The sequence below is a fragment of the Akebia trifoliata genome, chromosome 11, assembly GCF_017979445.1.
Source record: "Akebia trifoliata isolate Shusen 1 chromosome 11, ASM1797944v1, whole genome shotgun sequence".
NCBI classification, from domain to species: domain Eukaryota; kingdom Viridiplantae; phylum Streptophyta; class Magnoliopsida; order Ranunculales; family Lardizabalaceae; genus Akebia; species Akebia trifoliata.
In genome coordinates this window covers 7,952,831-7,979,627 of record NC_141385.1, presented here as the reverse complement: position 1 = coordinate 7,979,627, position 26,797 = coordinate 7,952,831, and the positions used below count along the sequence as shown (strand labels likewise).

General features: G+C 35.7%; 3 protein-coding genes across 5 annotated transcripts; all 3 read left to right on the top strand.

The window, feature by feature from the left end:
• GHR1 (Leucine-rich receptor-like protein kinase family protein) lies at nucleotides 1-5,847 on the top strand. Its single transcript, XM_086459144.1, has 3 exons — nucleotides 1-2,083; nucleotides 2,334-3,878; nucleotides 4,995-5,847. Exons 1-3 carry the CDS (start codon nucleotides 1,003-1,005, stop codon nucleotides 5,576-5,578), a joined length of 3,210 nt encoding a protein of 1,069 aa, XP_086315270.1. The 5' UTR covers nucleotides 1-1,002; the 3' UTR covers nucleotides 5,579-5,847.
• Nucleotides 5,848-9,227: 3,380 nt separating this feature from the next.
• LOC147390698 (protein JASON-like) lies at nucleotides 9,228-15,736 on the top strand. 3 transcript variants are annotated; one of them, XM_086417198.1, is made up of 8 exons: nucleotides 9,228-9,574; nucleotides 9,678-9,726; nucleotides 10,225-10,313; nucleotides 13,645-13,868; nucleotides 14,087-14,277; nucleotides 14,434-14,615; nucleotides 14,701-14,783; nucleotides 15,333-15,736. In XM_086417198.1, exons 1-8 carry the CDS (start codon nucleotides 9,422-9,424, stop codon nucleotides 15,439-15,441), a joined length of 1,080 nt encoding a protein of 359 aa, XP_086273324.1. In that variant the 5' UTR covers nucleotides 9,228-9,421; the 3' UTR covers nucleotides 15,442-15,736. The 3 variants fall into 3 exon arrangements, with proteins under 3 accessions (XP_086273324.1, XP_086273323.1, XP_086273322.1); XM_086417197.1 differs by having other exon boundaries at nucleotides 14,356-14,615; XM_086417196.1 differs by having other exon boundaries at nucleotides 9,231-9,574; nucleotides 14,087-14,615.
• Nucleotides 15,737-17,714: 1,978 nt separating this feature from the next.
• On the top strand, nucleotides 17,715-25,022 carry LOC147390697 (Molybdenum cofactor sulfurase family protein). The gene is made up of 8 exons (XM_086458604.1): nucleotides 17,715-17,927; nucleotides 20,202-20,351; nucleotides 22,184-22,360; nucleotides 22,797-22,885; nucleotides 22,973-23,037; nucleotides 23,885-23,987; nucleotides 24,562-24,672; nucleotides 24,754-25,022. The coding sequence occupies exons 1-8, from the start codon at nucleotides 17,777-17,779 to the stop codon at nucleotides 24,877-24,879; spliced, it is 972 nt and encodes a 323-aa protein (XP_086314730.1). The 5' UTR covers nucleotides 17,715-17,776; the 3' UTR covers nucleotides 24,880-25,022.
• Nucleotides 25,023-26,797: the final 1,775 nt, after the last annotated feature.

Here is a 26,797-nt window from a genome sequence, read left to right as displayed (position 1 = left end):
CGCTCTCCTATACTGGTTTTGCAGGAAAAAAAAAAAACCTACAAAGAAGAGAACAAATTAGGGTTTTGTAGAGAGAGGACCTACATCTCACATGTTCTACAGTTTAATTTAAGTAGGTTTTTGTTTTTTTGTCTGAAATGCAACACTGTCTCACATACAGAAAGAGAGAGAGAGAGAGAGAGAGAGAACGATTAAAGAAGGATTAGGGTTTTGGCGCGTATTAAGTTGCAGATTTTACAAGGAAGAAGTAAAAAACTATGGTTTTAATGGCGAAGTGCTCTCTAACTCTCTTGTATTTAATGTGACTGTGTTGGATATTTATACATTTTACTTCTAATCTGATAATCTGAAGTTTCATCTACTTCTAAGGCTGGAATCTCTGTTAGAAAAACAAGTCTTTCTAGTAGTTCAGATCTCGAATTTGTGGTAGAAATGGAGCTGAAGGAATCGTTTGTCTGAGGGAATGCTAGTGGTGGGATCCTCTCTGAAAACGACCCAATTTTTTGTTAGGTGTTCAATTAGTTCTTGGAGTTGCATCCATCAATGAAGGTTTTCAATCTCTCCTCTATCTAAAAAAACTTGGCCTCAAGCTCTAATCTCTGATAACAACAACGGCATTTTATGGTTTTCGTTCTTTTTTGGTTTTCTGTGTATTTTTGTTTCAAAGTTCTGTGAAACTTGGGTGGGTTTGAATGAAGATGATGTTAGGGCACACAATGAGTGGCATTTTAGGGTTTTTTGTTCTTTTCTGTTGGTCTATAATCAGGTCTTTTTAGTTTACTTACAAGAGCAGGAAATTTGTTTGGTTCTCTATGTATTTTGTTGCAAATTTTTGTGAACTTGGGTGGGCAGAGTATGGGTTTGAAGGAAGATGGCATTAGGGCATAAAATGAGCAGCATTTTAGGGTTTTTGTTCTCTTTTGTTCGTCTGTAATCAGGTTTTAAGGAAGTTTGTTTGGTTCTCTGTGTATTTTGTTGCAAATTTGTGTGGGTTTGAAGAAGATGATGTTAGGGCACAAAATGAAGCTCATTAGGGTTTTAATCCTATCTTTAGCTTTCATTACTACAATGGGTCAACTTCCTTCACAGGATATTCTAGCACTCCTCGAATTCAAGAAAGGAATAAAAAATGACCCAACAGGTTTCATCCTCAACTCATGGAATGAGGAATCTATAGATTTCAATGGCTGCCCTTCCTCTTGGAATGGAATCGTTTGTAGCGGTGATCGTGTCGCTAGTGTTGTCCTCGATAATCTAAGCTTAGCCGCTGATGCAGATTTAAGCGTCTTTGTTAACCTCACAATGCTTGTTAAACTCTCCATGTCGAACAATTCCATTACAGGAATGATACCTAGCAATATAGCTGACTTCAAAAGCCTTGAATATCTTGATGTTTCCAACAATTTATTTTACTCTACTTTACCACGGGAGATTGGAATGTTACAGAGCTTACAGAACCTCTCTTTCGCTGGAAACAACTTCTCTGGATCAATTCCAGATTCAATTGGTGGGCTTGCCTCAATTAAGTCTCTGGACTTAAGCCGAAATTCGCTTTCTGGGTCGTTGCCTTCTGCACTGACCAAGCTAAGAAACTTGGTATCTCTGAACCTCTCAAATAATGGGTTTACAAAGAAGATTCCAACTGGGTTTGAGCTGATTCCAACTCTTGAGGTGCTTGATTTGCATCAGAACGAACTCGAGGGTCACATAGATGAGGAATTTTTGCTTCTTTCGAGCGTAGTTCATGTTGATTTTAGCGGAAATTTTCTATTGAGTTCTAGTTCTCAGAAGCTGAAATTCCTACCGGGTCTTTCTGAAACCATTAAGTATTTGAATCTAAGCAATAACAGACTTACGGGTTCACTAATTAATGGAGGCGAACTTTCACTATTTGAGAACTTGAAGGTGTTGGATCTCAGCTACAATCAACTATCTGGAGAGTTACCCGAATTTAATTTTGTGTACGAGCTTGACGTTTTAAGGCTTGCTGGCAATAGATTTTCAGGGTTTGTACCTACCTGGCTTCTGAAAGAGGATTCTTTGGTCCTAACTGAATTGGATTTAAGTTCCAACAATCTCTCAGGTTAGTGTTCATAAATATATTTGTTTTTCTCTTTTACCGTCTTTGCTGAGTATTTTTGGCCATGTTTTATGAATTCTGTGAAAAAAAAGAAGAAACTTATGTTTGCCTTAAATTAGGCAATCTTGGTATTTATTTTTCGCCATGATGGGTGGTCTTCATGTTGAATAACTCAAATTTGCATGCAAAATATAGTTACTCATGTTTGTTGTGGCTTCTAATCCTTGACACATTCTTGTGATACACATTCCAGGGCCAATTAGTATGATCAAATCAACATCATTGCACATCCTTAATCTCTCCTCAAACAAAATTTCCGGTGAACTTCCTTTGTTGACTGGAAGCTGTGTTGTACTAGATTTCTCCAAAAACCAGTTCACAGGAAATTTATCGGGAATGGTGAAATGGGGAAACTCAATTGAATTCCTTGATCTCAGTCAGAACCAGTTGATGGGTTCCATCCCTGAGCAAACTTTGCAATTTTTACGGTTATCTTATCTCAACCTCTCGCACAATTCTTTGACTAATTCCCTTCCAACAGTTCTCTCCCAGTATCCCAAACTTGAAATCCTTGATCTCAGTTTTAATCAATTTGATGGTCCTCTACTTAATGATCTTCTAGTGTTGCGCACATTGCAAGAACTTCATCTTGAAAACAATTTTCTTTCTGGAGGTATTAAGTTCTCTCCTTCCCCCAACAAACCCAACCTTCGCGTGCTCGATCTTTCTCATAATCGGTTTAATGGCTATTTTCCTGAAGAATTTGGATCCATGACTGGTCTCGAAGCACTTGATCTTGCTGGGAATAATTTATCCGGTTCTCTTCCTTCGTCCATGGCTGAGATGAGTTCGCTACTTTCACTTGATATATCCCAAAATGATTTCACGGGTTCTTTGCCAGGAAACTTACCGAAAACCCTTCAAAGTTTCAATGCTTCATACAATGATCTTTCGGGGCCCGTACCAGAGAATCTAAGGAAGTTTCCTTACTCTTCATTCCATCCCGGGAATCCTGGATTACAACTTCCAAAAGTCCCACCTGGATCTGGATCTGATAGTTTCCACTCCACGAGGAAACCGATCAAAACTGGCATCAAAGTGTTAGTGATAGTTACATGCGTGGTTGCTGCTATCCTTCTCATCCTACTAGCTGTTTTTATACACTACATGCGGATCTCGAGGAGAACCCCTCAGGAAAATGTGACAAGCAAAGATATCAGTAGGCGGACACCATCAAATCCCGGTATCTTTAATGGAAGAGAAAGTGGTGGTGCCTTGGTTGTTTCAGCTGATGATCTTATGACCTCACGGAAGGGGTCTTCGTCGGAGATAATAAGCCCAGAAGAGAAAATAGCTGTAGTTACCGGTTTCTCTCCTTCAAAGCACAGCCAGCTGTCATGGTCACCTGATTCCGGGGATTCATTCACTCCGGAAAGCTTGGCAAGGCTTGACGTCCGATCACCAGATCGGTTGGCTGGTGATCTCCATTTCCTGGATGACACAATTACGTTGACGCCAGAGGAGCTGTCAAGGGCCCCAGCCGAAGTGTTGGGAAGGAGTAGCCATGGTACTTCTTATAGAGCAGCATTGGATAATGGGGTTTTCTTGACTGTTAAATGGCTAAGGGAAGGGGTGGCAAAGCAGAAGAAGGAGTTTTCTAAGGAGGCTAAAAAATTTGCAAACATCCGTCACCCTAATGTAGTGGGACTGCGAGGGTATTATTGGGGGCCTACACAGCATGAGAAGCTCATTCTCTCGGACTATATCTCGCCTGGAAGCCTTGCAAGCTTTCTATATGGTAATATCTCTTTACACCTTCAGCTTTTTTACCCTTGTTCTATTGCTGTCTCGTTATTCTTGTTTATTTCTTGGGTTACATTAAATGGTCTACTCAGGTTTAGCCATTAGTTAGGGTAGGTGGCCACTGACCTCGACCATCCAAGTTACTGGCCATTTTTGAGGATCATAGTGCAATAAATGCAAGTTGGGCCATCTCAAAATCAACATTATCGAAGTCAAAATTTTGAATGATTAATAACATATTGAACGACCTTTTATTAGTGTCCAAGAGATGACTACTCATCTCCGCTGATCTAATTAGACCAACCCCTTTTTAGGACTGTGTCCCAGTCCAGTATGTGGTTCATTGATTGGATGGTCCAGATTATTAAGCCAATCCTACTTATTGATGGCTGAGATTGTTTATTGACACATGTGCTTTATAGGTTGACTTGGACAAATGTTGAAGATTATTTTGAATAAGTAATCCTGTTTAAGTTTGATACAATGATGGCAGAATAAGTTTATTGTTAGCTTCCTGTGCTTTGTTTCTTTTTGCTCTATTTCTTGTTTTAGGGGAGTCTTCCCCACTGTTTTTGGTGCCAATGCATGTACATTGTGTAATCTGTACGAAGCCTGTCGAATTCTCTCATGTATAGGTAATTTGGGATTTGGCAAGATATCTAAGTGATCTCAGTAAAATATAATGATTTATAATTTGTAACATTTATAACCTTCATGATATGTGAGAGGTCACTAGGAAACTCAGTAGGCATCCCAGCAAAGCTCTCCCTTACAACATGCCCTACTAAAATAATAAAAAACCCTGTTAGCTTTTCTGCATGAAAGTTGTGAAGACTATCCCATACTATGACTTGAGAGGTTCAGAAAGAGCGTTCGGGTTTTGTAACATAAAGTTCAAGCTCTAAACTCACACCAACGCATTTGGATAACTCTCACCAACACAATTGGCATGGTTTCTAAACCCCCAAGTCTTCCAAGAACATTACACTTCTTGATTTACAAACTCTGGCAACATTTTGAGACTTGTGTGCACTAATATATATATATATATTTTAAATATTTCAATATGCGGTGAAATATCTTCAATTTCTTGATAATAATTTCTTTTCAGATCGACCTGGAAGAAAAGGTCTGCTGTTAACCTGGGCTCAACGGCTTAAAATAGCGGTCGATGTTGCACGTGGCTTGAACTATCTACATTTTGACCGTGAGGTCCCACATGGCAACCTCAAAGCAACCAACATACTCTTGGATGGACCGGACCTTAATGCCCGTGTTGCTGATTACTGCCTTCATCGCCTCATGACCCAGTCAGGTACTGTTGAACAGATCCTTGATGCAGGGGTTTTAGGCTATCGAGCACCAGAGTTGGTTGCAGCCAAGAAACCATCCCCATCCTTCAAGTCAGATGTCTATGCATTTGGGGTAATATTGTTGGAGCTTTTGACGGGAAAGTGTGCTGGAGATGTAGTTTCCAGTGAAGAAGGTGGGATCGATTTGACTGATTGGGTGCGATTGAGGGTGACAGAAGGGCGAGGGTCCGATTGCTTTGATGCTGCATTGTCAGAGGAGGTGGGGATTCCGACGGTAGAGAAAGGCATGAAGGAGGTGTTGGGGATAGCTTTGAGATGTATACGGCCCCTTTCTGAGAGGCCTGGGGTCAAGTCTGTTTATGAGGATCTTTCCTCTGTATGATATGTTTTTCGTTTTGTCTCATCAAAGTTAGCCTTAATTTTTCTGACAATTGGATGTCCCTTAGGCCTTTTTTTGTTGGGGTTGGATGGTTTTTCAAGGTTTCTGTTTATAGAAATTACTCTCCAGTTAACATCCATTGTCATTGAATTAACTGTATTATTGGGGCTTCTTGTAGTGGATTATGTGGGTCCAGTCGATCAGATGATTTTGGCATTTGAGATGGACCATAGCTAACATAAACCACAGTTCTCAAATATCCAATTTGGTCTCAGCTTATTGTATGTCACCTGAGAACTAGTTTGATGTCTGTCCAGACCCTCAACGTGGCTGGAATTATTTTGGCCAAGTTCTGATGATATTTTTTGTGGACGTATATTCAGTGATAGTTGTTTGGCTTGCAAACATATGGGTCAGGTTCGCCAGCCAACCATATGGCCAATGATATAGCCAATGTGTTTTCTCTATATGGGTTAAAAGTTTCAGAATGGACTGATTATTGGTGAAGAGATCATCCTTAAGAAAATCAGCCCATTCTGAACTTTTTAACCCCAATTTACAAGTTGAAGAATTGTGGACCGTCCATTATTTGTTAATCACTTTTGATGGTGTTAGAAGTTCATAATGGGTTGATTTTTGGTTAAGGATGATCTTTTCATCATGGAGATGATTCTCACAAAAAATCAGCCCATTCTGAAACTTCTAACCCATATTTTTAGAACATGTGGGTTATATCTTTGGCCATATAAGTGGTTGGCATACCTCTTCATATATATATATATAGGGTCGGGATTTACAAATTATCGATAAAAAAACATCAGTCCACAACTCAAATCACTTTTGATGGGGAGTGAGAAGGTTCAGATTGGGTTGATTTTTTGTGAGGATGATCTCAGCATAGAGATCCTCACAAAATATCAGATCCTCACAAAATATCAGTTCAATCTGAAACTTTAAAGTCATAGGACAAAATTGACTCCCTAACGTTGGCTGTCGAAAGCCACCCGCTTCTTAAGTCATATATCCCTCTTGATTTTGCTGTCTAGATTGGGTTTGAAAAAAAAAAAACAAGAAAAGAGACTGTTTTGTGCCAAATCTTGAGTTTTAAAAATGGATGGCAATTGAACTCTTAGATTTAAAATTTAAAATTAATTCAACGGTAAAAAAAAGAAAATCTCATTTTTCAACTTGAGTCATGATCCATAACAATGTCTTGTTCCTATAACATTGTTAGGTGTTTACGTGAAAAACTTTTATTGGAGTTCAAACACATCGGGCTGCGTGCACAATTGGGTTAAGAGTCCTAGGTGTTTTAAACTTCAACAAAAACATGCCATGTAGACACCTCATCTTTATCATTGGAACCGGATCCTAACACTTTTAATTTTGAATTTTGGAAGTTCACACAATTTTATGCTTTACATACATGTGTCAACTGATGGTATTTTATGGTGTCATGTTAACATGTGGTCCATAGAGATGAGATAAATGGTCCTTATAACCCCATCTCTATACATATAGGTCAGGGTCATGAGAAAGCCAAACTTTGATAACCTTGTTTTACAACCTTTGTCCTATTTGGGGGTTATATGGACTGGAGGACCACTTTTCTATATGGTTGGCATGTCCATTTGACACCCCAAAACACAATCGGATGCCATACGGAAGAATATAAAATTTATAAGCTTTCAAAATTAAAAAAAAGACATTAAAACTTTATTTTATTTTCATTGTTGGATTTAAAATTTAAATTTAGAATCAGTGCTTGTCCATTTTTAAAATCAAGATCAACCCTAATTTTTCTTTTCAAATCCCATATATACCATGAAATCTAGAGGATTGAGGTCCAAGCTCTACATGGTCCATGCAACTTTGTAGAACCTGGATTGAAGTCCTCATTTGGGTTGTGTGGACTGTCATGTTGGTCCAAATGACACCTCATCCCAAAATAATAGATAAACAAAAATCTGTGTCATTGTTTATTAAAATTTTAATGTTTTTACACCTTTAAACCTTAATTTCAAATTATATTACAATGCATAAATTTTATGTGGTCGATGAAACAATTAGGGTTAAAATACAATTATATAACTATTGAGAAGTATATCAAATAGAGTTGACATATCTATCTCATATTCTCTCCAAAATTTATTAGATATAATTGATATGAGTCGTGATAATCTGACTCCTTTTTTGTATACTCCCTTCATAGAACCGTAGATCCTTTGTTTCAGGATACACAAGGACAAAGATTTATGATTCTCCATCGTTACATTCCCTTCTGCAACTACACAGTTGATTGCAATTGTGGCCAAAGCTCTTAGATTCATCCTACTAATGAAGAAGGTGAGGGTCTCACAGATCAATTGGAAGCGTTCCAACTAGACGAACCAAAGGAAAATCCCATGGCTAGCACGTCTAGTCCCATGTAGTACATGTTCGTTGAAGCCATGACTCATTATGCTCAAAAATGGGTTACACTATTAATTGTGAGAGTCTATGATATGGTTCACGACAATGTCTATGCCAACTACAACTTAGGGTCAGAGTTCAATTGCATCAAAGCTGATCTGGCTCCAATGAAGCTTTGTGTTCATTAAGTAATTTTTACTTAATATTTATAATTATCTTATATTTAAAGAGTTTCTATTACCATGCCAACTTTTGCCAACACTACCACAAGGCGTATGCTAGTTCTTTGGTGAATTACATATGAATTGGGGTGGTGTTAGCAAAAGTTGGTGTGACAATAAAATCTCTATATATTTAATAGTAGGGCTGCAACTTGGGTGGGCTAACACGAACTCAACTCGATTGATGGGAGAGCCTAGGTTGGGTTATATGAAAAATGAGTTGAACTTGGGCTAAGAAATTTCAACCCGAATAGAATTCGGATCAAGTATCCAGGCAACTTAAGTCAACTCGAACTCGATGCTATATATTTACATATAATTTTTTTTTTTTTTAAATTTAAAAAGAAAAATTAATTTTCTCTTTCTAAATATATTTGTAAAATTAAGGGAAAAAAATATTCTTATTGATTTTTCTTTCTATATTTAAATTTATTGTTATAAATGTTTAAGTATCATATTTTAGAGATTTTTGAAGATGAAGAGTTATTTTACATAAATTTTGAAGACAAAAAAAAAAAAAAAAGAGCTAAATTTGTCCAAAATTGTCTAACTTGAAAATGAAATTAGACTTACTCAATGAGCCATACCCACCTAACTTGAAAATGAAATTAGATTTGCTCAATGAGCCATACCCATCCAAAATTACCTAATTTGGGTTAACCCTACTCAATCCGATTTTAGAAGCTCAATCTCGGGTTGAGCCTGGATTGAACCTCCAACCCGTCTAGGTTGCAGCCATATTGAATAAGGTCAAATGAATGACAGGTCTACTATTATGCATCAATCCCATGGCATTATTATACATCCAACACTATGTGAGCATCCCTCATAATTGCTCATTAAAGATCAAGTTATTTGCATCCACCATTTGTGCAAACTGCACCCACCTAAAGCACATTTTGAGACGAAATATATCAAAGAAAATTGGTGCAATTAGCATAAATGGTGGGTGCAAATAGAACGAACCATTATTTAATGGATTTATCACACTTTTTCCCTCCATTAAACGAAATTTAAATTTCAAAAAAAGAGAAAATAAACAAACATCCCCAAGAATGAAACAAAAAACCTGCTCCGACTAACTCGCCTTCTCATCTTCTCCTTGTCCGTACTCTCTCTCTAGGATTTCTTTGATCGAGCTGGATCGAAACTGTTAGATTTCATCTAAGAATCGAAATCGAAATCGAAATCGAAACAATTTACATCCTGATTCATGATATGTTCTGCGCTCAACTCTGATTTAGGGTTCATACTCTTAAGACCAATTATAGGAATTATGGGTTGTCTCTTTGGATGCTTTCGCATTAAAGATGACAATCGACCTCATACTAATCTTGTTTCTGATCCAATTTCATCAAAGAGCAGAGTACGTTTAATCTATTTATCGATCATATTGCAATTTTTATTTATTTATTTAGAATTTTCAAGATATATTCTGAATTCTTTGCTGATTTCATTTGATCCACCAGGATCCTTTGGCATCGCAAAATCGGTTAGCTTCTTTACTTCTATCTGAAGGTGAAATCCGATTGAATCTTGATTTTATTTTTATTTTTAATGCATCTCGGCATGTAAAGTTGAGCATGAACGCCTTTGATCTAACATTCAATCATGTTAGGTTTGAATATTTGGTTCGATCTGAATTTATTTTGAATTTTTTTTTTCATTTTTTTTATATTTAATTTTTTGTAAGTATTTTATGGATGGGCTGTGCGGGATAGAAGTCTGGTTTGTTGGGTTTCTTAGTTTAGGAAAATGAGGTGGCAAGCTGAAAGGGATCCTATGCTTCGCCACCCTTTCATCATATAGTGATTTGGAGTCCAATATGGCAGTGATGTGGACACGAGAGTTCTCCATGTGTCCACTCCAGATGGCCCTCTATAAGATTTACATTCTGGGTCGGTGTTCTTCTACAAGTTATAATTGTTACTGGTCATGTTGAATTAACATTCTGTTTTTTTCAAAAAGAAATCTGTAATGTTATAGCTAAGTATATGTTTTTTTTCTTATTCAAAGACAAAGAAGGATCTCCTTGCAAGGACACATCACATTGCAGTATGGAATCTCCTTGCCAAGATAATATTGACAGGGAGCTCAAGGAAGAGGTGTGTATGCTCAATCTTGGTAAACATGTGGCTTAATGATTCTGATTTGTAGTTGTTTTTTATTGAAATAGTTCGTAGTTAAGTAATAATCCTATTTATCAAAATATTACTATGAGGTCAAGTTCTGGTGACTCATAAAGAATTACTCATGGAAAAAACACACGATCCCAACCATTTAAACACAAAATCTGATGGTTGAAAATATCATTGAGATTTTGTTATTGAGATGTTTATAAATCTTGACCGTTTGATTCCGTGTTTAAATGGTTGGGATCATGTATTTTGTCATGAGTCACTGGAACCCAATCCTTACTATGATTGTTAACTGCTCTGGTTAAACTAGAGAATGACTTTTATGAGATTAGGACTTTTGAAGAATTTCCGAAGAAAATTTGGAAGTATAAATTCCCTATTAAATTTCAGTAGGTTGATGCTAATGTTTTCAATTTCGGAGGTCTTAGTTGTTCTCAGCTATGTCAAACACATCTTTGGCATTAATATTGGCCTTCCCTCCATTCTGTTAAATATGACAAAATGGGGAAATAACTTGCAAAATGATTTGAATGTAAAAGATATATCAATAAAATATGATATAAACAAAAATGAAAGAAAAAAAAAATATTGATATCTTAGAAAGAATACTAACAAGGTGATCCCCAACACCACCTTTTAGTTATCATGGTGATGAAGTACCTACTGAGAATGGTGTCAAAGGCAATTATGAGAGGGGTATTTGAAGGGTTTGTGGTTATTAGGGAAGGCTTTTAGATATCCTATATGAATCTCAAGGATGAGACTATTTTCTCTGTCATTAGACTGAATTAAGATTCTTAGAGATCTTTTGTGTTGTTTTAAGTTAGTATCTTATTTGGTATACACTTTGCGGAAAGTTAATTTTTTTGAGTAGGTGAAGTGGCCATTATTAGGTGCTTGTGGGAACTTGTGGTTGCACCATAGGGTCTTCACCTTTGATCTATTTGGGCCTCCTTCTAGGTTTTGGGCATCTTCTAATATTTTTTGGGATTCCTTTCTAGTGAGTTCGGTTATAGAAAACTACCTTTTCGGGGATGGGGTGGGGGATGGTGCCAATCAAGAGAACCATATTAAGCCTTCTTATTCCTTATTCCTTATACATCGTGTTTTATTTTGGTGTATAAGGTGAAATGATTGGAAAGCTTAATCATAATTTTTTTTTGGGTGGAATAGTAGTGAATATAATTTGAAGTACCACTTGCTTTAGTGCAAGTTTGTATGTTCCCTTCGGAAATGGGGAAGGTTAGGGTTGAGAAATCTCAACATTCAAAGTCTCTCTTTTTGAAAATGGCTTTGGAGATTCCAGGTGTAAGATACCAGTCTATGGAAGAGATTCGCCATTTCAAATTATGACAGTAGAAATCTTGTTTGGGATACTGAAGTTGCTCACTTCTCTCTGCTTATGTTGTAACATGTAAGACTTTGGGTAACACTATGCCAAGTAAGATAAATAGGTGTTAATAAAGAGAGGTCACTTCATAGACCGCCTAAACCAATTCAATGGCTGTTTGGTCACAGTTGCAAGGGGATAAGGCTTAAAGACGAGCGAGGAAAGTAGCACGACACAATATTAGTGGTTCAACAGAGGGTGTTTTATGCAATTCGAACGCTGTGTATGTTCCCTTTATAGGATTAGTAAAGTGAGGAATGTTATTGATTTGGGAGAGTAGGCATGGTGCCCCATTGGAACTAGCATACTTTTAATCTGAGGTACGCTAACACTTCATGGCCTTAGTTGACATGACCAATTGTTAGGTTTGAACACTGTTGCAACCTACTTCATCAGTTGGCGTGATGCTACAGTGTTTTTCAGTGGGTTGGTTTTACTGCTACCACCCACCCCGCAAAGAAGTCTCAGGGTGTTTACTAAGCTAAGGACGACTAGCGGGGTCTCTCCTTGTGGCTTCTAAACCCAAGTTCTTATTCCACCCTCTAGTTAATCAGATCAGTGGGTTGCTGCATCATCAACTCATTGTAAGAGAAGCCATGTAGTTAGATCAATACAACACTTTGGTACCATGTGATTACGTATGACACTTGAACTGGGACTTATTTGTTTCGCACGTGGCGATATATATCACAAACTCTTACATTTGTCTACTACATGGTGGTGGGGGAGATAATCCTCACTCAATGAGCAAAGCTGATGTGGACCTGACACTTCACTTAGTAGTTTTGTTTGCTTCTGCAATACTGACCAGAGGCAACCCCCTCTGGATGGAAACTAAAGCCAATTTTACCTTGAGGTGGTGTTATTCTATAGGCACATGATAATTACCTGTTCTTTGCAATTTTTTTCCTATTTCAAGACCCTGATCACCAAATAAAAACTCATGTTCTAATGGGATATGTATAACAAATAGTTCTGATGATGAACACTGACGTGAATTGGTTCCTTGTATGGATCTGATTGAATCCTTTGAGCTGTGGTGTTGGAGCACTAAAATAATTTTATTTATGGTGTTAGATACTCAGCTGGTGACGCTAGACCAACTTGTTGACAACCGTTTACCCCAAAAGATCGATCTGATGGGGAAGGCACAACTATGAATATAAGAGGGTCATGGGTCAAATGGGGCACAATACATGAGCATGTGACACACAGGAGCGGAGGCGGATAACACAACAATCAACACTCCCCCTCACCCAAGGGTGGAAAATTCCCTCGAGGAGACTCAAAACCGTTACCTATATAAACCTGACACTCTGATACCATGTTGACCAACTAACTACTCCAAAAGACTGATCTGTTGGAGAAGGGGAGAACTATGAATATAAAAGGATCATGGGTCAAACTAGGGCATGATACGTGAGCATGTGACACCCGGGAGTGGAGGCGGATAACACAACACTATTAACACAACTTGTGTATGCGCACTTGCTTCATGGAGGAGTGAACATGGCCAATCCAATCATCCATTTGATAGAGAAACTTTTGGATTGTCCACATGGATGGTTTCTTTGCCAATATTGCACTCATGACCCATTACATTTTCCTTATGATAATAGCTCATCAATGTTTTAATAATTCAAATGGAACATAGTGAATGAACTGTGTGTAGTTTGCAACTCGATTTGGTGCTCACCTTCAAAGAGACTAATCTACTCTTTGTTTAGATGACAAATTACTTTACTTTTTTTATTGGGAAGAACACTCTGGAGCTTGAGCTAATTCTTTATACTTAGTTAATGTGGTATTCTCATACTAGTGTTTTTTGGAAACATTTTGTATCTACTTTTCCTTGTTCAAATTTTTGGGAATCCATCAAAGGAAATTTTATTGATATTTTTTTTACAGGCCAAATTCCTTAAATATTGTGGCACACTTCTTGAAACTCCTGTTGAGATTCGGAAAACATCTGAGAGAGTCAAAGATTTACCCAATGAAGGGGATTCAGAAAGTTCGAAATTCCATTCATGGCTATCCAGTGCAAAGCAACCTAATCTGGTTCCCATTTCCCCTGTTAACCTATGTGATGAACTTGGGAAGGAATCAGGTTCTTCTGAGCAAAAACCTATCAGGTTGAATCTTTATCTCAACTTGTCAGCTGTTCTATTTTAGTTTACTAAAGACGAAATCTTAAGGAACTCTTTTGTATAAAAAATGGGGATGGTCCAAATCAACTCATTCAATTTATTTTAACCTTCCAATGTATTTCCTTTCCATTTTTTCGGAACCATTCTTCATAAAACTTGTATATCTGATTGACGTTTTTGAATCCTTCTATGACTCTTTAAAGCTTTACATCAAAGGGACTTAATCCGGAGGGAAGGAACAGTAGTGAGTTTGATAGCTCTGATATAGAAATCAAGATTCCTTTCTACCAGACTGATAATGACACAGCTGTACCTACTACCCAATGCAAGAACAAGACTGTGCGCTTCGAATGTCCCTCGAGTGGCCAAAGTTCAAAGCAATCCGATTCCTCAGGTAGTCATAGTGGTTCAAAACATTCTCCTTATCCAACCCCTTTAAAGCTAACCGATGAAATTCAAACCCCTGGAACAGTTTATCCAGTAAGCCTAGAGAATTTAGGAAATAGAAAGATCAGGTCACAGTATATTACTTACGGAATTAAGTCATCAGAGGGAGAAAGTACAGTTGGAAAAGTAATGAATGTCGACGCAAGCTTATCTCCAAAGGATGAAAGGGACAGGCCTATTCTTGGAACTGTTGCTGCACACTGGAATGACAATGAGCCTTTGTCTGTCTCACCCAAGTGGTGGGACGGAAATGGGATCCCAAATTCAACTAACAAGTACAAGGAGGTATTTTCTAGGTTCTTCTGTCCTTTTCTTTTTCCGCGCATAAAAATTCCAAACATTTTGAAGAAATGTTTGTTTTGTTTTACAGGATCAGAGGGTTAGTTGGCACGCAACCCCATTTGAGGAGAGACTAGAGAAGGCACTGTCGGATGAGAGTCTTGTCTATCAAAGGTGTGTGATGCTTCTTCTTTCCATATTGTAGCACTATGTGCTTTAATGCTAGTTTTTTCACATAAGTAGCACTTCTATAAAAAAAATTGTGCTTATCGTGGGTATCCCCACCCTTTGGGTGAGACTAATCCCATGGTCACGCGCATCGCCCCCTCAGAAAGTCCTACGTGCAACTGGTTGAGTCGAGGGTCAACTGGACCCTGGATGGTGGCCCCAAGGAATTCATTGCTTTGTGGGGTTTCAAGTACTTGACCTACCCTTCCTGAGGAGCTTATCAAGGCTCGGCTTTCCTCTAAATCAACCCCTTGGGGATTGTAGCACTTCTATAGATTGCTTGTTATTAGTTAATGCCAAAATTATAGAATGGTCTTTCTATCATGAGTTTGGTTTTGCAACATATGCAATCATATTTATTACATTTTTCGCTTGTGCTTCTACTGAACTTGTGAACAGAAGATCTAAGCTTACATCACTTTTATTTTATTTATCTTTTACTATAATTTCAAATCTGACATAACTTTCAATACATGTTCTTTTCTTGATTTACAGGAAGCTTTCCAGTGGGAGACCTGTACATTTTGATGAGAACGAGGAAAACGATACCGCTGCTTCACGATTGCAGTCTTCAACCCATCTTGAATCTGTGGTTTCTTTCTGATGAATATGGTGGCTTCTTCGAAGCCTCAGCTAGGAAGAACTTGTGTAGGTGTTATAACGTACTCCCTTGCAAGCAAATGAGAGGTGCTTGCAATGTACAAAGGGAACTTTAGTTGCAACCATGGTTGTGGCTTTGGGGAAGGTGACATAGTAAGTGGTATTGAATCTCTACAAGAGAATACCACATTTGTGATGTTCTTGGTGTTATATTTTGCTTGCCTATGAAGACTCAGACTGGTTTAATGACATTCTTTTTCTTTTTTATAATTGGCCACTGATGGTGGGTATTTACATAAGAGTATCCAAGATTTAAAATATCGATTTTTCATATATTGATTTTGAGACGACCAGGACAATGTTGAGTCAATGGTTACCATATTGGAATGAGTCGTGCTAGAGTGACCCCAAACTGGAACCTCATATCGCACTTCTTGACATGAAAGTGAATGAAATTTATACACTTACACGTCAAGATGTGCGATATGAGGTTCCAGTTTAAGTTGACTTCAGCTCGAGGTCTGTATGAGGGATTTTGCTTTTCATGTAGGTTTGGAATTCTCTCTATACAAGTTGCATAAGTTTGGCAGTATTTTAGAACCAAAAGTTCAATAGGGCAAAAATTTCATAATTGTTGGAACTAGTTGAAGGTGATATAGCAAGTGGTATTGAATCTCTACAAAAGAATGACATTTGTGACCGACACATCTGGTCCAATCGATAGAAAGGAAGCTAAAAAAGAGATTGATCGGTGTAGATAATTTCAACTCAAGTAAAATTCGAAAATTTTCTTAGTGGAAAGCACTTTTACCATAGGGTTTAGATAGATTTAACACAAAAATTGATTAATTTTATTCTTAAAAAATTCTAAGAATCCTCTCAAACTTAAAGGGCTGCCATTGGCACCCCAACTTTTACTTATTACACCTCGAATGAAAAATAAAGAAAATCAATAAATGATTGGGAATATGTAAAAGTTGGGGCTCCAATAGAAGCTCTCTTGTTTTAAGTAGTTTTTGTTTCTTAAATAATTATTAGTCATGTATGACTTAAAAAATAAATATTATAATGAATTATTATTGAGTATTACAATTAGAAATAACAATATTATAGTGACTAAAAATTAAAATATTACTGTAATTATAGAATTAATTTGAATCCTTCAAAATAGAATGAGTTTCAATCATTAAAACATATATTTATTATTTAATTGATAATAATTATATTGATGAAGAATTGTTTTGTCATAACTAATTGGAGGTGGTGAGTAATATAGTAACAATAGTAATATAGTCAAACTATATAAATAATATAAAAAATAAAAATAAATAAATAAATACAAATAAGCAATGAATGTAAGGTGAATGAAAACATAACAACTATAGACTATGGTGGAGTCATGTAAAGAATCTATTAGAAAAGTTTGTTTATTTTATTAAAAATTATTAATTCTAGATTGTAAAAGATTTGTTTTTTACAAAAAAAAATATCTAGTGACGGATTAATTAAAGCAAATGAAGTGTACAATAGTGAAATTGATATTTGAATATATTATATATAACTCAATCAATACATAACGCTTTGGAGGTGCTCTGCACCTTAAGATATTTTCAAGTAGGCGTTTTCGCATTCCTGCTCCTGCACCCGCTCTCATCACTAAGTATCCACCATTGTTCATTAATTTCAGTGGAGTTTGAAAATTCTTACAAGGGTAAGAAGTTACTAGTGCATTAAAGCCATTATGAGATGAGAAAGTGGTTCAGAATGATATCATGGAAAGAACTTATACACTATAAGCAAATGAGCCAAATCTATAAATAAGGAGACTTTTTCTACCTTAAGGTAAGTCAGACACATACAACACTATTCTACTTATAAATCTCTTATTCTTACTCTGCAAATTTCTTAAAATTCTAACTTGATTATCGGAGGTCCCTTGACTAATAGCACACCGATGTCTTTTCAAGTGAGATTAATGGAGAAGATGATCAAAAAGTCAAAGTTCATTCAAAGAAGAAGATCGAGAAAAGTGAAAAATTAACGCTTAATTTGATAATCAAATCATCATTAATAATACAGATCTCGAGGAGAGTGTTACATCTGAAAAATCGCAAGATAGACAGGATAAGGATACAAATTTACTAATTAATGGGTTTGGAAAAGGACAAAGACCCTTGTCATTAATAAGTTAAAATCTGAAAAAGACAAAAACCCAGGTGGACCCACCTGCCATGGTTCATTCTCGTGTCTACAGTTTTAAGAGTCTCTGAGATCTCAATCAAATAGTCTTCTTTCTTCTTAAACTCAAACTCAAAGGAGTAGAAAAAAGTGAAGAAAAAATGGAGAAAGCTTCCTCTATGATTGCGTCCATGTTTGGTGGAGGAGGAGGAGTTACAGACGAACCAACTGCGAAAATTACCTCAATCTTCATCTACCCCATCAAATCATGTCAAGGTGTCTCTGTTTCTCAAGCACCAATTGTTTCCACTGGTATTTAACTCCAGATCCCCCAAAACTCTCTCTCTCTCTCTCTCTTTTCTTCATTCATGAAAATTTCAATAATCTCTTTCGTTCATCTCATCATTTGTTGTTTTGTCAAAACTTCCACCTCCCCACCTCAATCTATAAATTTTCTATCTTGCTGTTTCAAGTCGAAGTTCGATCAATAGAAACGTGTTCGACTAAATTTAGCCTTCACACGGCTGTTCCAAACGCAGCCTTAGACCCATAGCTTAGTTGATTTGGCAGATTGCATAACAAGCTGTCAATGGAAAAGGAGTTGCTATTGACACCCCAAATTTTACTTATTACACCCCAATTGAAAATAAATGAATGATTGAGAATAAGTAAATGTTGGGGTGCCAATAGCAGCTCACTATATGAGCCTAATCATAATTGTAAACATATACTGATCTTGTTTGAACGATGTTGTAATGTTTAGATTATCATTTTGAGCCATTGATTGGGGTGGGGTGGGGGGTAATAAATAATTCAAGAATTGGGGTGTAATAAGTAGAAGTTGGGATGCCAATAGCAGCTCTAATTTTTTTAATCTTTTATTTAAAAAAAAAAAAAAAAAAACAATATGGTGGCCCCTTGTTGTTAATTTCAGATCTTTAACATTAACACTCGCTATCTTATGGTAATCATTTGTACACATACTGATATAAACTCTTTTGGAATTATTTGCTACCTTTTCTAGTATCCTTTCTGGAATGCTTGTTTTTATGAAGAATTTCTTTTGATTTGTAAGTTTAATTAATGGTAACAAGATGCTTCTATATGTACGCACGCATTTCTTGTGTTTCCTGATCATTCATTTGTTAACAATTGCATCTATAACATTGACTACATAAGGTCAAGCCATGTTTGGCATACTTGATTTGAAGTTTTCAGATATGACTTGCATTGGATGAAAAATACTCAATGAATTGATTTCTAGTGTTGTAGTAAAATTAGGATACGAAATTGTGTCTCACATAAGATCATAAGCTAACTTATCAGAGAAAGATGTTTTTTAGCCAACAAGAATAATAGCATTGCTACCCCATTGGCTTAAATATGAAATTCAAAACTGATATAATGTTAAGTGATTCAGTTATTTGGTCAAAAGATAATTTCATCCAAAATTTTAGCACTCTTGCAAACCATTGTTTCACTCATAATTCAAGGAATTTAGGAATTCTTTTATTAAATAATTTATTTTCTTCTCTTTAATAAATAGAAGAAGAGCCAACTGATTTCTAAGAATACCACCTCCATTGGGCTACTTCCTCCTTGTGGAAATCCATATTATGCTCCAATGTCTTCTTTCAAAGGAGTGAATTGGAATAACTTGAAGATGGGCTCTATGTTAGATCAACATTTAAAAGACAAATTTGAAGACTGCCATTATAAAGATTTGACTAGGGTAAGTAAGATGTAGGGAATCAAGTTATTGTAAAAGGAATTTATGTAAATAATGGGGTAGTAGTTGAGTAACTTAGTTGGGTTGTGAAATAATGGGAGAGACCAATAAAAGAGGGTAGTTTCCTCTATTGTAGGGAGTTGGGAAGTGGGAAATGTGGATGGGTTTCGTGGGATCCAACAGATCTATTTTGCTTGTATTTATTTTTTGAGCTGAATCCTAAATTTGATTTGGAGATTGACCATCTCGAATTGGACTAGGAGGTCCGACTTGACTCAAATTAGATCTTCTTTCTTCTCAATTTTGTTTTAAATAAGCTCTCTCTATCTTTTTCATTATTATTATTATTATTATTTTGTGACCTAATGAATTAGGTACATATCAGTTGGCTACGTTTGCAAAGCAAGTGACGAATTGGTGAATCTTTTACTTATTCATCGTAGTTTTGCTAGAGAGACACGGTGCCACTTTTTTCATGGTTTTTATTTATTTTTTTACTTCCTTGACTGCATGAGATCAGTTCTTCATTGTTGGTTTTCCAATGCTTTTTGGGCTAGAGAGGACTATGTGGAGTCTTATATCCATTGCTTTGTGTCGGGGCATTTGGAAAGAGAAGGAACGATCAGCTTTTTTCTGTAATGGAGCACTTTTTCCAAGAAATTATTTTGGTTATATGGGCCATTCATTTATTAGTATAAGGCTTTATAACGAGTTTTCAGGGGTTTTCTTTGAAGATCTTTTGTTTATGTGGGATTCCATTTGTCCAGTCATGGGGCAGGCGTGATTTCTTTTATTTTGTTGTGCTCTGCTAAAAGTCATCGATGATACCCATGTTTATTTTGTGCTTCAATTTGCAGGATTTCGATGGGATAGACAGTGGTTGGTTGTGAATTCCAAAGGGAGGGCATACACCCAAAGAGTCGAGCCAAAGCTTGCTCTAGTTGAGGTTGAGCTACCACACGAGGCATTTAATGAGGGTTGGGAACCTATAGATGACTCATACTTAGGTATTAACATGAATGTCTTAGCGGAATAAACTTATTTAAAATGTTCCTATTTTTGTTAGTCTCTCTAAATCTATATTTCTGTTATTTTGTGTTAACTGTTCAGAACATTATGGTGAGATGTATTTATATCGGTCGATAATGCTTTTCCTTTGAGAATATATTTGAGCAATTTTATTTTGTAGAATGAATTCCCATTATGTTTTTCAAATCGAAAGAGGTTTTTTTAAAGATTGGTGACCATATCTCCCACTTATGTATTAAAGTATAACTAGAGTGGCCATATCACCCTTACAAAATACAATGAAGACGTAAATAAAGTAAAAAAGACAAGCATGACCTTTTTTTTCCAACAGTTGAGAAGTCCGGCTTATATACGAGATCAATACTTTAATCTTTGTGATCTTTGAAGAGTCTTTTGATGCTCAATTGATTTCAGGAATTGATCTACAGTTTCTTGTATATTGATGTGTGTTCCTTGTTCTACATCACCTCATTTTAACAAAGTCCTTATGTCTCGTAAATCTTAGTGCTTCAATTAGAGGTTCAAACTAAAATTTTGGATAAGAGCTTTTTCTTCACACTTCCACACCAACTGGCATAGAAATTGTTTTTATTATATCTCAGAAGTCTGTTGGGGTGCTCCTATGATACCATTTTTCATTGTTTTAAAGATTCAGATGTTGGAAAAAGAACTATGACACTATCAAAAATTTCACTTTACTAATTGTGTGTTATCAAAGCATCTCTCCATCAAGGCAACTGGTCCTTTAGGGTCTCTCTAGTTTTACTCATACCCAAATGAGAGCCAGAGCGGCAGTGGGCAGACTAAAATTTCCATATTGATAATTGGCACATTTGGATGGAACAGTGGGTGCATCATTATTTTGGCAAATAATATTGGAATAGCTCAGAAGACTGTAAGGTGAACTTCATTAAACTCAAAGCCTAGTTTTTCTTGATTAAGCTCAAGTTGGATGCCCAAGTAAATGGGTGGTAACTTTTATGATTACATTAAGGTCTTTTTGATTAGTATAAAATTTTATTGATGAAGGGGAATAAATAAATAAATAAATAGAGGTCAAGGTGGCCCCTATACAATAAGAGAAAAGAACAAAGAAAGAAGAAAGGGAAAAAAAAAAAAAAAAAAACAAACAAACACAAGCTTCTCAAGAAAACTTTTAGCCCACAAGCAAGCTAAACACTGCAAAGCGCTGCCCATTTAAAAAAAAAATTCTTGAAGAATACAAATACATCCTCGAAATCTTTGCACACCTTGCTCCAAAGAACAAAAAGCAAACCCAAAATATCCAATATCACCTCTTGGGGAGTCTTCTCCCTTCCCTGAAACACCCTTCTATTCCTCTTTTTCCAAAGCCCCCAACACATGGCAAAGGGAAGAATAACCCATAAGTATCTCTTCCTATTGGACAAAACATTAGGTGTCTACCCAATGAACAAAGAATAACCTCCCACAAAAAAACCCAATCCAACTTGAAGAGAGAAAGAAAGTAGAACCAAATACTATAGTAAGTTTCTTTATGAAACTTTAGGCCCTTGTAACTTGTAAACCAATCAGTTACTTTTGTGTGTTTCTTCTTTTCCTAATTTTTCTGTGCTTATTTGATTCATCTTGGTAGCTCCATGCATTGTTATTTCATTCAAAAGTATCTGTTTGACATAATGTAAATTAGATAGGCTAGGAATAGATGGTTTTTCAATTGTTCATTCTCCTCTCTTTTGTACTTCCCAACGAAAAATCAATTTCTGTTTCTTTCTTATATTTGCAATACATAGTATGAATCTCGTTTCCTCCTCTTTGTTGTTTCCTGCAGTATTAAGGGCCCCTGGAATGGATGTACTCAAGGTTTCATTGAGAAAAAATTGTGAAATAATTGACGGAATCTCAGTGTGGGAGTGGTCTGGATCTGCTTTGGATGAGGGAGCTGAAGCATCTGAATGGTTTTCAAATTATCTAGGGAAACCCAGTCGTTTAGTGCGTTTTAATGCAGGTAGATCTCCCTCTGAATGCTTAGTTTAAAGAAGAAATAAGTTCAATTTTCATCTTTTTTATGTGATTAATGCTAATAAGAATCTGAATGAATAAAACTCTTTATTATCTCAAATGTTCCATTGTGATGTGAAGAAAGATATATTTAATGGCGAAGACCATTTCCAGTCTTAAAATTTTTTGTTTGGCAGAAGTTACCAACTATAATATGCTATTTTGTCTCATATTGTCGTGTTTAAAGTTTTGTACCATTTTGCAATGTTGATGTCAAGACATTCTGATTTCGGCACCAGAACAAAAAATTTGACCCAAAGCATTGAAATTTTAAACCTTTGTAGTTGGTACTAACTAATATGTTACATGGGAATTAATGTGATTCGATGGATTAATCATTTCATTTTGGAGTTCTTGATTATGTACACTGATTCTTGCTGCAGCATCAGAAATCAGGGCTGTGGATCCTAAATATGCCCGTGGATACAAAACCATGTTTTCTGATGAGTATCCATTCATGTTGATATCTCAGGTGAGTCGAGTCAACAATTGAAATGCTAGTAGTCCTAGATTCCCGAGGTAATCTCAAACTATGATATTGAATAACTTTATCTTGCAGGGATCATTGAATGCATTAAATGAGCTTCTCAACGAGCCCTTACCCATTAACCGCTTCAGACCCAAGTACTCAAATCTATTCTCTTTTCTTGTAAAATATTTAAATTGCAATCTTCGGAACCATGCACGGTGTTGTTCTTATTAATTTTGCAATCTTTGCTATCATTCTATATTTGATAATGCAATACTTTTACCACAAAATACCCGGATATTCTGAATGTTCTAAACACCTTTCTCCAGGGGCATTTTAATACCAAACTTTCAGAATAATTGGGCATCTTAGCGCAGCGATTCCATATATATATATATATATATATATATGATTTCTTAATGCAGTGATTACGAACTCTTAACATAGAAATAGAAAGGTAAAAAAATTACCAGTCAGTAATTGAGTACTAGAGTATTTTGAAATTTGGCATAATAAATCACCAATCATAAAAGATAAATTTTTTTATAAAAAAAAATTTATGAACCAAGTGTTCTCCGGGGCATTTGGTTAAATTTATGCCGAGTGACAAGTGTGCCAGGCCCTTCAGAATGCCCAATTAAAAGATACTTTAGAACTAATACTAATTTAGTGGATAGAAGGCACCACGTCGGTAAGGTGGTAAAGTCTAATGTGTGGTAATAACATAGAGTCCCCGGATCAAAGCCCCACCTTCACACTTACATCTATAAAAAGAAATTAATGCCTGGGGTTAGACCCAAAGGAAAACATGACATCATCATCCTACATTTCCTTGACATGTCCTAATCTTCACAAGCAATCCATTTTTTTATTGGGAACGTAAAATCGTTTGAATGCTAATGTGTCCTAAAATCTTCTTCAATATGAGAATTAGCACTTCTCACACCCTGATATAGGTTGTATCAATGTTTTTATCAATTTCTTTTACTTTGATTGTCTCAGCATCCTTGTTGATGAATGTGATCCATTTTCGGAGGACTTATGGACGGTAATCAAGATAAACAAGTTCACATTTCATGGTGTCAAGCTCTGCTCACGTTGTAAGGTAAATTTGTTCAACCTCTCTGCTTTTTATATACACTTTCGAAAATATTTAACACCTTTCATATCATATGTCGAATCCCCAACCAATTAATACTATTCTTAGGCTTTACTTCTCATCCTTTAAATGAGAATGAACTTTCTACCCATTTAGTAGCACAATCACCGAGTTGAAACATGGGTATAAAACGGTAACGGAAAACATAGGAAAAAAATGGGAAAGAAACGGGAAAAAACGACATATATAAATTAGGAAAAAAAAAACGTACACAGAATGTAATGTATGAAATAACAAAAAGACCATAACTTCAAGAAGTTATCATAAAATCCTACATTAAATACTAAAAGCACAAACAACTGTGAGGCCAAAAAATGAGTTATTTTTTTAAAAACATGTTTAAACTGTAAAAAAATGCATTTAAAACGTAAAAACTTGTTTTTTTTAGAAATTCGATTTTATTTTAATTGTTAAAGGTGCAAAACACATTTTTTGTCACTGCTTTGTAGAGCAAAACATCCCCTATTTCCTCTATTTTCTGATCATGTTTACGTGGATTGTAACCTCTCGTTCCCATAAGGTTCCCACAATCGATCAAGAAAGTGGGATTGCAGGCCCAGAGCCGACTGAGACACTTGCGAAGTTCCGCTCAGACCAAGTCATACGTCCAACCAGTAAGCAACAGGGAAAGGTGAGGAGAACAATAATATCTAGAATTCACAATGATATAACTTCATCTAGTTTACGTTATTTAGCGATATTGAATTTTCAGGTCTACTTCGGACAGAATTTAGTTTGTAAGGAATCACTAACTGATGGGAAAGAAAAGGTTGTTAAAGTGGGAGATCCTGTTTATGTCCTCAAGAAGGTGTCTTCTTTGGCTGATGCTGCAGCTTAAAAAAGTGAGTGTTGTTTGTCACCTCTATTACTTATATTCCAATAAAAGAAATCTTATAGACATCAATGAACTTTGTGGATTCAATAAGGGTTGAGGCACATATGTTGGCTGAAGCAAAGAAAAAAAAACATTTTCCAATATCAGAGTTGAGTGATTCAAATCGGGTCTTGAAGTTATTTGATAAAATGTAAAACTTTCATGAGAACTCAAATCTTGAAAAACATCGTTTAGGATGGTAAGTTCGGGATGTGCCAATAATCAACTTCTAAATTAGGTCCTCTACTTGTGAACACTAACGATGCTAGAACCTCATTGGTATAAACTACGACTCAAGTTGGTGCAAGTTTTATAATATAGGTTGTCAATTAATTTGGGATCATCGTGAAGCGTTTTAGATTTAAAATTAATCACATATTGTGGAACCAATAAATTCACCAGAGCCTGAGCTGATCAATTTTCGAAAGGAAAATTTTCTAAATTTTGATTTTTTGATTCCAAACTGGTTACGACTTTGCTGATTTTGATCTCGACAAAGTCTAAATAGATATATGCACACTATCCAGTGTCCTGATTTGGCTACGTGATCATTTGTATGAATATTTCTGTAATTTTAAAAATAGTAACTAATTTGCATCAACAATACTCGCCCTTCTTTAATTCTAATAGAAGAAGGGCATTTTTTTTTTTTTTTATAATTTTAAATAAATGATTTAAAGAGATTAATAGTGTGTATGACAAAGCGATATGATTTTTAGGAAAATGATCGATATGTACCGTTTGTTGGACCGTGATTTTAGTGTGGTTCATAGGTCTACATGGTTTTGATTTCTTTAACCAAATTAGATTTCAAAATTAAAGATAAGTTGCCAATAATGTTAGTATCTCAATATCAATAGGATTCTAAAAGGGGGACTTCAATTGTAATAGGCAACCTTTGATGGTTAGAAAACTTAATTAATTGAATAATGGTTATAGGTCCTCTTCTCATTTATAAAAGTGGATTGGCTCCCCTATTTCTATAGGTAATGATTTTCATTCTCTAAAAATTGAAGTGCAGAGCTACCATTAATCAAAGTCTTGATTTTTGAGTGAGAGAGAGAGAGAGAGAGAGAGAGAGAGAGAGAGAGGAAGAAGAAGAAGAAGGTGCGTCTGAATCTAAGTTATTTGATTCGTGAGTTCACTCAATTAGAATTTGGGTTTGTCACTTGAGAATGAATCCGATTCTTAGGAGTAGATAGAGTTGAGGGCATTTGAAGGTTGAAGTGATGAGTAGGGTAAAATAGAGATTGAAGAAGGTAAATTTTGTGAAGAAAAAATCAAGTTTTTTTATTTATATAAATGTTGAAGATGAGGGTATTTATTCATTAGTCTATTAATAAGGACCAAGGTCAGAGGGGATGTTATCAATTTAAAATTTTAAGGGGATATCTCAAATATTATCCATATGTTGAGGGGAGTTTAAAACATAAATAAAGTAGAATATTAATGCACAATTATGCACTTGAAAATAGCATTTTTCAAAATAAATATTTTATAAGAAAAAAATCAATTTTGAAAACATTTTACTTACTCCATAAGCAATCATACACACCCTAATTGTAATAGTTTGAAGGGCTAATATTGAATCAAATCGATACAAAAGAAAGAGAGTGTGTGTGAAAAAATCGTAATAACAAAATAACACAATCGCACAAATACAAGGATTTATCTGGTTTGACAGTATGCTTACGTCCATGAAATAGAACAAGAACAATTACTATTTTCTTTCTTAAATTTTACAGTCCTAGATATTTCTATTTATATAATCGAGGATTACCAAAACAAATAAAATTTTCTAAAATAGAAATTCCTAAAAATAAATAATCCCTTAAGAAAATATTACATGATTATTCTTTTCATAGTCCTTAAAAATTTCAAA